At 38.6% G+C, this 13,624-nt stretch overlaps 1 protein-coding gene across 1 annotated transcript; it reads right to left on the bottom strand.

Annotated features, from left to right (window-relative positions):
• Positions 1-12,302: 12,302 nt before the first annotated feature.
• LOC133795387 (uncharacterized) lies at positions 12,303-12,884 on the bottom strand. The gene has a single exon (XM_062232836.1). It carries the CDS (start codon positions 12,882-12,884, stop codon positions 12,303-12,305), a length of 582 nt encoding a protein of 193 aa, XP_062088820.1.
• Positions 12,885-13,624: the final 740 nt, after the last annotated feature.

Genomic DNA, 13,624 nt, shown 5'->3' with positions numbered 1-13,624 from the left:
TACCCAGTCTCGGCAACCAAGATGATGGAGTTCGTGGTAGTAGATCTACCTTTAGCCTACAATGTGCTGCTCGGGAGACCCGCCCTGGTTGGGCTGGGGGCAGTCTCATCAGTGAGGCATCTGGCCCTTAAGTTCCCGACCCCTAGCGGCGTCGGAACGTTAAAGGGAGATCAATTAGTTGGAAGGGAATGCTATAGCATTTCCTTGAGAGGAAAGAAACAGACGAGCGCACAAGCACTCGTCATTATTCAAAGTAAAGACGGGACGATCTTAAAAATTGATGAAGAGATCGATCCAAGGGTTGAGGAGAAAGCTGACCTCGAACCCTTAGAAGAGCTCGAAGAAATTCAGCTCGAGGAAACCGATCCCTCGAAAAAGGTGAAGGTTGGAAAACACCTCCAGGATGAGACAAAATAGCAACTAATTTGCTTTTTAAAGAAGAACCAGGATGTCTTCGCATGGTCACATTTGGACATGATGGGAATAAGTCTGAATATAGCAAGCCACGCGCTAAATATAGACAAAAGCTTCCCTCTGAAGCAACAAAAGCGAAGACAGCTGGACGACGACAGAAAGAAGGCACTGAAGGAGGAGGTTGACAGGTTAAAGGCAAACCGATTCATTAGGGATGCAGTTTACCCTGACTGGGTAGCCAATCCGGTGTTGGTCCCAAAACCCAATGGGACGTGGCGGACCTGTATTGACTATTCAGACCTCAACAAAGCTTGCCCGAAAGACTGTTTCCCATTACCAAGGATTGAACAACTCGTGGATGCCACGGCGGGGCATGGCCTGATGTCGTTCATGGATGCCTATTATGGATATAACTAGATTCCCATGCATGCCCCCGACCAGGAACATATGAGCTTCATAACAGATAAGGGGCTATACTGCTATAATGTCATGCCATTCGGGCTCAAAAATGCTGGGGCCACATACTAGCGGCTCGTGAACATGATGTTTTCAGAACAGATAGGCAATAACATGGAAGTTTATGTTGACGACATGCTTGTCAAGTCTCAACTTAACAATAACCATGTTTATGACCTCGAAGAGTGCTTTGGCGTGCTCCGCAAGTATAACATGAAACTGAATCCTCATAAGTGCACTTTCGGAGTATCTTCAGGAAAATTCTTGGGCTTTATCGTGAACGCTCGTGGAATAGAAGCCAACCCCGACAAGATCCAGGCCCTGATTGACATGCCCTCACCTCGAAGACACAAGGATGTCCAAAGTTTGACTGGCAGAATGGCGGCCCTAAGTAGGTTCATTTCAAAATCTACAGACCGTTGTCTCGCGTTTTTCAACCTTTTGAGGGGAGGTAAGAAATTCGAATGGACAGAGGAGTGCGAGCTAGCATTCCAGGAGCTTAAAAAGCACCTCGCCGAACCCCCCATCTTATCAAAACCTGAAACGGGAGAAGTACTGTACCTATACCTCTCCACCACCGAACATGCGATAAGTGCAGTACTCGTGCGAGAAGAAGAAAAAGTACAAAGACCCGTTTACTACATCAGTAAAAGGTTACTGGGGGCAGAGTCAAGATACCCCCTGATGGAGAAGCTGTCACTTAGTTTAATTCATTCATCTCGTAAACTCCGCCCCTACTTTCAAGCGCATCCCATCCATGTGTTGACTGATCAACCACTTAGGCAGGTCTTGTCTAAATTGGAGGCTTCAGGTCGACTTCTTAAATGGGCTGTTGAGCTCGGACAGTTCGAGATCACCTACCACCCGAGGACGACCATTAGGGCACAGGCGTTGGCAGACTTTATAGTAGAATGTACTGGCATGACCAACGATGAAGTTATAACCCCGGCCCACGAGCTATGGAAACTTTACGTCGATGGCTCATCCAATGAAAATGGATCGGGGGCAGGAATCATTTTGATTACCCCCGCAAGAAGCAGATTTCATTCTGCCTTAAGATTTAACTTCAAAGCATCGAACAATGAGGCTGAATACGAGGCTTTACTGGCGGGGCTTCGTATAGCCAAGGAGCTCAAAGCTAAAGCAATACATTGCTACAGCGACTCCCAGCTCGTGGTTAATCAAATCCTGGGAGAATACCAGGCTCGTGGCATGAAAATGGCAGCTTATTTGGAGAAGGAAAAATCCGCATTGGAGCATTTCGAATTTTATTTAATTGAACAGGTTCCCCGAGAGCGGAACTCAAACGCAAATGCCTTAGCTCGGCTCGCCACCTCCGCTGAAAATGAAGAACTGAACGTTGTGCCCATAGAACATCTCTCGGCACCTAGCATCAACGAACCGGAGGAGGAAGACATGTGTATGATTGAATCCGAGCCTACCTGGATGACCCCGATAGTTGAATACCTCGAGACCGAAGCCCTTCCAAAAGATCGGAACCAGGCTCGAAAGTTAATGTATCAACTTCCCTGTTACACCATTTTAGACGGAAAACTATACAGAAGGGGGTATTCCATGCCATTACTTCGGTGCGTATCTCCACCCGAAGCTAAGAAGATCATCGAAGAAATTCATGAAGGATTCTGCGGAGATCACACTGGGGGGCATAGCCTATCCAAGAAAATCATACGCCAAGGATATTTCTGGCCTACCATTAAAACAGATTCTTTCGAGTACGTGAAGAAATGCGACAAATGCCAGAGATTCGCCACGATTCCTCGAGCTCCACCATTCGAGCTGACCATGTTGACATCCCCATGGCCATTCGCGGTATGGGGAATCGATCTCATAGGCTCTCTCCCAAACGGCAAGGGCGGTGTAAAATATGTTGTAGTCGCTGTGGATTATTTCACAAAGTGGACGGAGGCTGAACCATTGGCTACAATAACTTCCAAAAAGGTCCTCGACTTCATGGTAAAAAACATCGTATGCCGATATGGGGTGCCGAGGAAGATTGTATCCGACAACAGAACTCAGTTTGATAGCGACTTGTTTACCAACTTTTGTGAAAAGAATGGAATAATAAAGAGTTTTTCATCAGTAGCTCATCCTCAGGCGAATGGCCAGGTCGAGGCTGTAAACAAAACTCTCAAAAGTTCACTAAAGAAAAAGTTGGAGGAAGCAAAGGGACGATGACCCGAAGAATTGCCCCAAGTCCTATGGGGATATAGGACCACAGCTCGAACATCAACGGGGCATACCCCATTCTCTCTAGCGTACGGTTGCGAGGTAATGTTGCCTATTGAGGTCGAAATTCCAACAATCCGAACTCACATTTACGACCAAAACTCAAACCACACTAAGCTCAAAGAAACCTTAGACTTGATTGAAGAAAAGAGAAACGAGGCTCAGCTGAGGAACGCTGCCTACCAGCAACGAGCTACCAGGTATTTCAACAAGAGGGTTCGAGATCGAAAGTTCGGTGTGGGAGATCTGGTGTTAAGACGCGTATTTTTGGCAACACGAGATCCAGCAGCTGGTGTGCTCGGGTCGAATTGGGAAGGACCATACCAGATAGAGTCAGTCATCCGGTTCGGTGTTTACAAGCTAGCGAGATTGGATGGGAGCTTGGTACCGCGAGCATGGAATGGCGAACACCTTAGACCTTACTACCAATAGTATAGGAAAAGTGTTGCCTGTAACCATGATTTTTCTATCTGTATTAATTTGTCTGCTTTCGAATTCCATCAAATAAAGATCTATTTCGTTCAATATGTTATGTCTCTTTTTATTTTTGCAATCTCTCTTAATTTAATAACCTATGGTCAAACTCATAGGATATTAAGGGGGCATCATTGGTATACATACCATCAGCTTAAAAAATAAAATAACATACACGAAATACATACAAGTGTTTGGATACAACCAGATGCGCGAGCTTAGATAGTTTGGACGTAACCGAATTATCAAAAACATACAAGTGTTTGGATACAACCAGATGCGCGAGCTTAGATAGTTTGGACGTAACCGAATTATCAAAAACATACAAACATTTGGATATAACCAAATGTGCAAACTAGGTTAAAAATGTAAGTGTGGATTACAAACCAAAACACGAACTTAATAGGTTTGGAACAAACAAGCTAAAACTAATCGACGATAAGTGGGAACCCAAACCTACTTCGAGATAAGTCGAGATCGAGGCTGGAATATCTAAAAAAAAAAAAACCAGTTTCGAACTCTTAACCTCGGAGAAATAATCGAGGACAAGAAAAAGTAACTAAGCAATAAGATATAACTAAACCATTCGCATTACATACCATACAAGTGCTTTCGGGTTCATGGTTAAAGTAATATCCGACCTTGATAAATAACGAGATCGGAAGCGGATAATTCGAGCAAACGATGCACGAATGCGTTGGGTCTCGAGCCTAAAATCCAAACTATGTTTGTATGAATAAATAAACATAAACGATTCATTAATATAAATATGCAAAATATTTCGAACCAAGAAATGTAAAGCATATGTATCAATGTAAAAAGAAATTGTATCAGCCCTACGGGCATAAATTAAAACAATTACAAAAATAAGGGGACGCAGCCCCATGATAAGATTTCCCCGAGATTAGATTCAAGAAGGAGGAGTCTCCTTGGCCTTCTCAGCATCGGCAGCATTGGACCCCTCAGGACGAATAGCATGATTATCCTCCTGAGCACCTTCGGAGGCGACCTCCGAGGCAGCCTCTTCCGCCTCGAGCCGAGCATTCCACTTATCCAGAAGCTTCGCCTCGAGAGGACCTAAGAAACTGGTATCGAGGTCTTCGTTGTTGGCCCACATTCTGTACATGGCCGAATCAACTGCCTGGTCCTTCTTTTCTTTATACTCAGCAAGGAGGCGAGCCTTTTCACCCTCAATTATATCAAAGGTAGCGGCCTGGTCTTCTTCGAGCTTTTTGTTAGCCTCTTGGAGCCGAGCGTTCTCCTTCTCAAGCTCCGCGAGCCTGACATTCTCTTTCTCGAGCTCCGCGAGCCTAGTATTCAGCTTCTCAAGCTCGGACGCTTTAACCTTAAGCTCCTTGGCTCCTGCCTCGAGCTTTTCATTTGCTGCCTTCAGGTCGTCACTCACTTTGAGTTGAAGATCCTTCGCCTCTTGAGCATAAGACTTGCTCGAATGGATCTCGTTGTTCAACCTATAGTTGAGCTGGGCAGTAAAGGCAAGAGATTGACAAAAGAAAAAATCGTCATTAACGCCAGGACTGTGTAAATATAACTGAGAAGTAGAAGAAAACTTACTGCGGCAGCGAGCTCGATACTCTTCTCATAGAGGGCAGTGCAGTCTCGGGAATTGTTCAAGTATTACCATTGAGGAGCTTCGAGACTGCTAAAGCTCTGGCCGATTCGGGACATAACATCCGAACACAGCATAGACCCATGGGGTCCAGCCGCGTTGTCAATTACATACTCCTCGACGTGAGTAGAAACTGACATCTTCTGAGCTCGAGAAGCAGAAGGCTTTCTGGGAGGTGGACCAAGTGTTGGCTGGACCACTACAGGAAGTTGAGGCTCGGCCATAATGGAGGCACCGACCTGCGAAGTCGACGCCACGGTGGAAGTCCTGACCTGCGAAGTCGGCGTCGCGACGGAGCTCGTAACAGGCGGAGGAGGGGTTTTCTCGGACCTCTTGGGGACCTTGGTGGGCCGGTCAGCCTTTCGCGACCCCGCCCTGGGACGCTTGCTCCTTTTGGCGTCGCCACTCTCGATGATGTTGTCAAGGTCGGAGTCCATCTTGCCTGCACAGTCACGCCACAATGTGAATCATAACAAAAAGAGGGAATAGTATATAAAGTGATTCAGTATCGCATAGATATACAAAGTAATGATAGGAGAAACCTAACTGGAACTCTCCCCCGAGCTCGAGCTCGGGGACCATGAAATTCCGCCATCTTCAGAAGAGGTGGGGGGAGTACCTTCCCTATAGATGGATGTCAACCTCGAAAGGTCCCTATAATCATTGGTCCCATACTGAACGGCTATCCCATCTCACACCTCGTTCAGACTGTACATGGTGTTATACTTCCCGAGCCAACTATCAAACCTATGAACTCGATCGTCTACCCAAGTCCATATGTAGAAGTGGTCCCTATCATCCGGGCATAAAACTAACCTATCGGGTTTGTGTTTTAATAAGGTGGGGGATCACATTCTCGAGCTAAGGATGAATTTACCTTCTTCATCCGAGTCTGAGCTCGAGGCTTCATCGTTAGCCTCGTTCCCCGATGGTGGACTCCTTCGGCGAGCTGGAGGTGGAGGCCTCACCTCTCTCCTTGGAGGGAGGATGCCTGTGGGCAAAGGCACCTGCTCCCAACGATCATACTTTTTATTGGACCAGTCCGAGGTGGACTGGCCATCTCCCAAAAGCCCGCAAGCTCGGAGCTTACTCTCATGTAAGAGGTATGAGAGGGACCTCCTGTCGTAAGGGAGTTGGAGCAGAGTCTCTCTATGCTCCTTCATTGCGTCGTCGGGAGTAGGACGGTGAAAATTGGCTGGAAAATAAGACACATTGCAACTGAGTACGAACCTGCAAATAAAAGCCCGAGCACAAAGATAAAGAAGGTTGGAGTACTTACGAATCCGTCTGAATGAGTAGCATCGAGACGGGGACAAGCCATCTGTCCATAAGAAGGCTTTGTTAAAGTCATGTGGATGATTAGGAAGATCCTCAAACACATTTTTCTCTTTGGGGTAGCCCGAAAGATAGTAAAAGCCGTCTCCTCCCCGAGCTCGGGAGGGGTTGCTTTTCAGACAGAAGAGGTATAAAATCTCCTGTGGTGAGGGTCCTTCTCACTTCAGCTCGTGGTATAGCGACCTCAGGGCAGACAGAACCCTGTAAGAATTGGTGTTGAGCTGGAATGGAGCCAGCCCAACAAAGTCCGTGAAGTCCTTGAAAAATGACTTCAAAGGCAGTAACGCTCCTGCCTTCATATGCTCTTGGCTCCAGGCCACATATCTCAGCTTGGGATTTCCATCTCCCGGGGCGCGGCAGCTTCGCTCACTGGGGGTAGGAGCTCGACACCTTAGGGTGCTCGACAGCCTAAGACCATGGAAAGCCAGGATATCAGTTATCTGGCCTAGTGAGGTAATCGAACTCCAGTAGTTCTCGGCATGAAGAACTCCCTCCTTGGTTGCGAGGTAGAAGGCTCCCCCATGAGCGAGAATTGGAGCTCTCCCGGGCTATAAGCAACGGTCACTTTTAATTTAGGGTCGAGGGGAATCGGCCTGGGTCCATAATCAGGTTCTGGATAAAGAGCCTCCCGAAGGGTTCTCCTCTTCCTCTCTATAACCTCGTCAATTTGGTGGCGATAATGAGCTCGAATCTCCTCCTGTTCGCACGCGAGATTGTACTCACGAATCAGACGTTGATTCCGAGCAAACAGCGACTCCAGACTCGGGGTTTTTGGCGAGTAAGGGATTGCCAGCAACGACCCCCACCGTCTTTCCAGATTCTGTGACATCTAGCGAGAAAGAAAAAATGGTGAAGGCCATGCATGCAAGAGTTCTAGAATTACGAGCTTGACAGGATAAGCTCGAAGAATGCTTAAGAATGCAACGAATAGGGATTAATGATATGATGGTACCAGAAAGGTGGCAGGCGAACGATCGTGGGCAGATTTCCAAGGTACTCAAGTACCCTGAATGGGCAATACCCAACTGACACGTGTCCATTTTCAAGTATGTGACGATGCGGTTCCCGAAGAAAGTAGTTCAAAAGTTTCCTTCTCATAGGATTCGAACAAATACTTTTGAGGGGGCAAAATGTTACACCCAGATTTCGAGCCATGAGAGTTATGACCTTGAAAGCTGGATTCATAATGAATGAACTCGTAAAGTCTGGAAAATGTCCAAGATCTAAGCATCAAGTCTGCGAAGCAGAGACGACTTCGAAGATGATAGCCTCGAAATCCTCACAAGCTCGAAAGATAGACCCCGAAGTACATCTGTTCTCGGGATGGCCTCGGATCAGGGCTCCGAGCCTGACGCGCGTATGAGCTCGAAGTCATATAGCCTCGGGAAGATGCTATAGCTCGAAACTCAATAAGAAACCTGGGTGAATGAGGCCTTGGTGATATAGGATAATAACTTTGAATATCCTAGTGAATCACCAATAAGAGACGCGGTCTACATTTATTACTATAAATCCCCTATAATCAAGGGATATTATTTGATTAGTTATACGCCCCTTGATCTTCAGGGGCCGTTTCCTTGTATATCAGATTGCAGGCTTTTAATGCCATTTAATTTATTTGCATATACAGAATAACTTCCCAAAATATGTGGGGTAGTATTATGAAATCTTCTCTATAAATAGAGAGGTCATGCACCATTGTAAATGATCGAATTTTTGTGATCTTGAGGAAAAACTCTGGAGAATTCATCCTTGAAGAATTTTCAGAGATCATCTCAAGTTTAATAACAAAGACTCGTGGACTAGGCAGATTTAACTGCTGAACCACGTAAAAAATCTCGTTTGTATTATTGTATTTTTATTGGCCATTACTGATTATTGTTTTCGTGCTCTTCTTTCACTGTTGACGAAAAACGGCGTCAACATAAAATATCTTATTTTAATTTGTTTATTTAATTAATTTGATCTAAGTTTAAGTCAGGTTTATAATCTACCGTTAATTATAAGAATATTCTGTTAAATATAAGAATATTCCGTTAAAGTTAACGGAAAAAAATAAAAAACCGTTAAAACCAAGATTTTTAAACTAGAATTGACTTCATAGTGGTATTTTATGATATCAAATTGACATTCTTTAAATTATATTGAATCCAGAGTGTTACAAAATGTTCATATCATAAAAAATACTAAAAAAATATATAGTTATATTTTTTATTTTACTATTTAATTAATAATATTTTTGGGAGCATTTGTGGTAGGGTAGTCCTTTATACCCTACCAGTACAACATTTTCCTTACATGGGCATGTGAGGGTATTTTTATTCCAGATTTTTTTATGATGACGTTCATTGTAGTTATAACGAACCTCTTACAAATTTTCGAGAAATTTTGAAATAAATTACAATATCGAAAACAGAGTTCAAACAATTGATTTTACATGCTTATAAAAAAACAAGCACGAGTACAACAATGTATTTGAATTTTATTTTCGGTTTGTATAATACTTATTTTTATTAGATAAATTTGAGTTATTTTGTCATAATAAAAATTCTTTGTACCAAAATTAGTGAATTTATATGTAAGTTGAATTATATTTATTTAAAATTAATTTAGATATGTTATTTATTTAAAATTATTATTTTATATTTGAAAAAATGATTTATAAAAAAATGCCAGCACATTCTTGGATGTGCTTTCCCACTAGTATATATATATATCTTGAAAACATAACTTTTTTGTTTTAACGATTTCTTTTGCTTTTAAAATTAATTAAAAGTAAATATTTATTAATTATATTAATATAAATTCAAATGTTATAAAATATCACTAAATATTTATTAATTATATTATTATAAATTCAAATGTTATAAAATATCATTATTATAATAATATTTAATACTAGATTAGATATTTATTAATTATATTAATATAAATTGTAATGTTATAAAATATCATTATTATAATAATATATAATACAAAACTAGATATTTAATAATTATATCAATATAAATTCAAATGTTATAAAATATTATTATTATAATAATATATAACATATAATATATAATCTTAATTTTTATAAAAAAATTCTAAAATAAATATTTAGTAATTATATTAATATAAATTAAAATATTATTATAATAATATTTAAGACAAAACTAGATATTTAATAATTATATTAATATAAATTCACATCTTATAAAATATTATTATTACAATAATATATAATCATAATAAACATATTATATATAAGTGCCGTGTGTGTACAAATAATATGACTGTGTAACTAAATAAAAAATTAGAATAGCATTATCTTCTATCAAGAATAAAAAAATTTATTCTCCAATCATTGAAGTGTGATTGAATAATATCATGAACATTTTGTACCTTAATTATGGTAGTTTGTGATCTAAAAAATTATTGTATTATTTAAAAAAAAACATAAACAATGTTTTTGTTTAATTTTTCTTTTAATATGTTTATGTTATTCTTTTATAAATAATACTATTTATTTATTTAAAGTTTATATGACATTTATAAAAACTTAATAAAAATAATTAATAAATTTTCTAAATAAAATTAAGCAAATGTGCATTATTACACGTTGCTCGCACCTAGTGTATACATATATATATATAAATATACTAGGTAAAAGTAACGTACGATGCACGTTTACTTAGTTTGAAAGTTGTAAATATTGTTTATAATTTAATAAATATTGGTTCACTATTTTTTTCAAATATATATAATAGAATTAATTATAGTTCGGTAGTATATATAAATATTTATATCAATAATCTCTACATATATGACATTTAAACACAACGTTGACATAAATGTATATTTACACGGCTACATGATATATATATAAAATACAATAATATTTAAAAAGAAATTAATAATAAAAATAAAATAAGAATAGAAAAAGTCATAATGTAGACAATAGTATATACGCATAAACTATTTTTAGTTTCTAATGTATCTCGCAATGTCCTTTTGTGAATTTGATGAAGAAAAAGAACTCTAATCACTTGATAAAAAACAAATTATCACACAAATTTATAAGATAAAAAATGATATGTATGCATTTATTATTTTTAAATAAATATTATTTAATTATTTAAATTATTATAAAATATCTTTAAAATATCTTATTTTAATTAATTTATTTTTGTTTAAGTTTATGTTTGTTCTAGTTTTTTAATTTGGCAGTGACAACAAAAGATTATATATTATATGTTTAATATAATATTAAGTTTAAGTTTAATTAAATTTTATTTAAGTTAAAAAATGTATGGTTTTATTATTTTTAAATAATTATTATTGTAAAATATTTTAAATATTATATTTTAATTTGTTTAATTATTTAATTTTATTTAAGTTTTAGTCATGTTTATAATCTACCGTTAAATATAAAAATATTTTGTCTAATATAATAACGGAAAAAATTAAAAAACTTTAAAACAAAAAAAATTATTATCTACACACTTTTTATATTGAAGAGATATCATATACCGATATCGTTGTCCACATCCAATAAAATTATATAAATGATAAATATTTGATATATGGGTTCATGCTACATGATTTGGTCGATGCTATTTTTATTATATTTATTTATATATATATAAGATAATTTTTTTTATAGGGGCTTCACTTTAAGTCCTACCGGTAGAGCTTTCAGTATTTCTCGACCCGTGAACAGTTTTCGGCACGACTTTTTTTTATGACCGTGTATATTGTAGCTATTTAGAGCATCCTGCAAATTTTCAGAAAATTTCGAATAGTTTACAGTACTGTAAACTAGGTTTAAACATGTTGTTTTCCATGCGCATAAAAAAATTAGTCACGCGTGCAACAACATGTTTGAACCTAGTTTTCGGTATTGTAAACTATTCAGAATTTTCTGAAAATTTGCAGGATGCTCTAAATAGCTACAATATACACGGTCATAAAAAAAAATTGCGGCAAAAACTGTTCACAGATTGTAAATACTGAGAGCCCTACCGGTAGGACTTAAAGTAAATCCCTAGAAAGAACTCTATATATATAAATATTAAATATGTCGGAGCGTGGATAATGGTGTATCCATCAACTATTTTGTTTGTTTATACAATTTCTTTCTTTCTTTTCTATTTAGCACCATAAGCGGGTACATCACCTTCTTTAATTTATCAAATACTTTAAAGTTAATTATAAGAAAATAAGAGAGAGAATGGCTTCATTGACTTATATTTATTTGTATTCTCATGCTTTACTTTTGTAGATTTGTATGTAATAAATTACGATAGAAAAATAAAACACCTAATAAATTATGGTTTTGTCACTTTTGTGTTGCTTGTAATAATTTACGGGTTTACATGTCTTATGTCTTGGGCAAGTAATAAAAAAGAGTAATGATATGTGCATAAAAATATTATACCAATTGACGTGATAATTTTTTTTGATCAATCACGTTTATTTTAGACGGGACCAATTCTTTTAAAAAACAGTGTTACATCAATTGATGTAATGTTTTGGTGCATAATTTTGGTGCATATATCATTATTGAATAAAAAAACTAATATACATAAATACGTAGATGTTTCCTTCTCTCTTGAAATATCATTAAATAAAACTTTTCGAAATCATATGATGAAATTAATAAATAATTTTTTTTTTTGATCAAAAGAAGATATATATTGACCAACAAGCAGTTACAAAACAAACCAGAGGCCGGACCAACCTACCTCAGCCAAAACCAGAACAACACTCACAAATTCATTACAAACTTAAGCATTTGCTTTTCACCATAAGAACACTTACTGCCTACTAAATTCAGAATTCTAGCTTTGATAGAAAATCTAATCATATGGTCAATCCTATACATTGGTAAGCAAAAGTTATCATGCCAGCAATGGTTCCTATTCTGCCATATGTAATACACAGCAGCTGCACAAGTAGCATACAGAACCACCGAAAACCAGCCATCCCGAGGTAAAGCCAGCCACTTGATCCAATTACTAAACTGAACCGGCCAGGAGAATCCTCTAAGCCAACCCTGGACAGCAAGGAGAACATTTCTGGAGAAAACACAATCAAAAAATAAGTGAGTATGAGACTCTTCCTCTTGACCACAAACTGGACAGCAAGCTGATAGAAGAGGGATATGGCAAGACAGCAACCAATCCCTGGTATTCAACTTCTGGTTTACTGCAAGCCAGAAAATAAACTGGTGTTTAGGAGCTGAAAGCCTACACCAGAGAGCCTTTATATAATGAACCCGCACACCAGGAAACACAGTCGCATACAAGGAGCCCAGATGGATTTTACCATTCCTGACTGCAGCATTCATTGCTGCACCAGACCAGAGATGTCTCAGTTTAATGAGTCTCCTCCAATACCAGCTTGTATCGTGCTTTAATCAATACTCCCAAATTGACTCGCCCTTTAGATAAACACCATTAACCCATTTAACCCATAACAAGTCCTGCTTGGAAGAGATTGCCCAAAAATATTTAGCCATCACTACTTTGTTCCAAGATGAACTGTCCTTGAAACCCAGCCCCCCAAAACATTTAGGCCTACTGACATGCTCCCAGGATATCCTATACATTTTACTTCTATTTTCCCTCTCACCCCAAAGGAACCTCAAACACAACCTATCAATAGCTTTCACAACTTTTTGAGGTAAAATAAAGATGTTCATCCAATAGGAACGAATCCCCAACAAAAATGAGTTGATTAAATGCACACGGCCAACATAAGATAAATGGCGATTAGACCACCCTTTCAGCCTAGCTCTCATTTTATCAATCAGAATATCACAATCACTTGCTCTCCACTTGGTCGGTCTCAAGGGAACTCCCAAGTAACTCATGGGGGTCTCCACTAGAAATGTAGGCTAATAAAATGTAAGCTCGGGATTAACATGTGTTAACATCATACTTGTACAATTTGTCACAGAGTTCCAAAGCTATGTCATCAGCGCTCGAGCATGAGTAGCAGACTCGAAGGCAGCAAGGGACTTCCCCAAAAGATGAGTCCGAAAGACCAATCAAATAGGGAGGTATCGACAACTGGAACAATGAGCTC

Source organism: Humulus lupulus, chromosome 8 (assembly GCF_963169125.1).
Source record: "Humulus lupulus chromosome 8, drHumLupu1.1, whole genome shotgun sequence".
Classification (NCBI taxonomy): Eukaryota; Viridiplantae; Streptophyta; class Magnoliopsida; order Rosales; family Cannabaceae; genus Humulus; species Humulus lupulus.
Note: the sequence above shows the minus strand (reverse complement) of the source record. Positions and strands in the feature narration are given on the sequence as shown.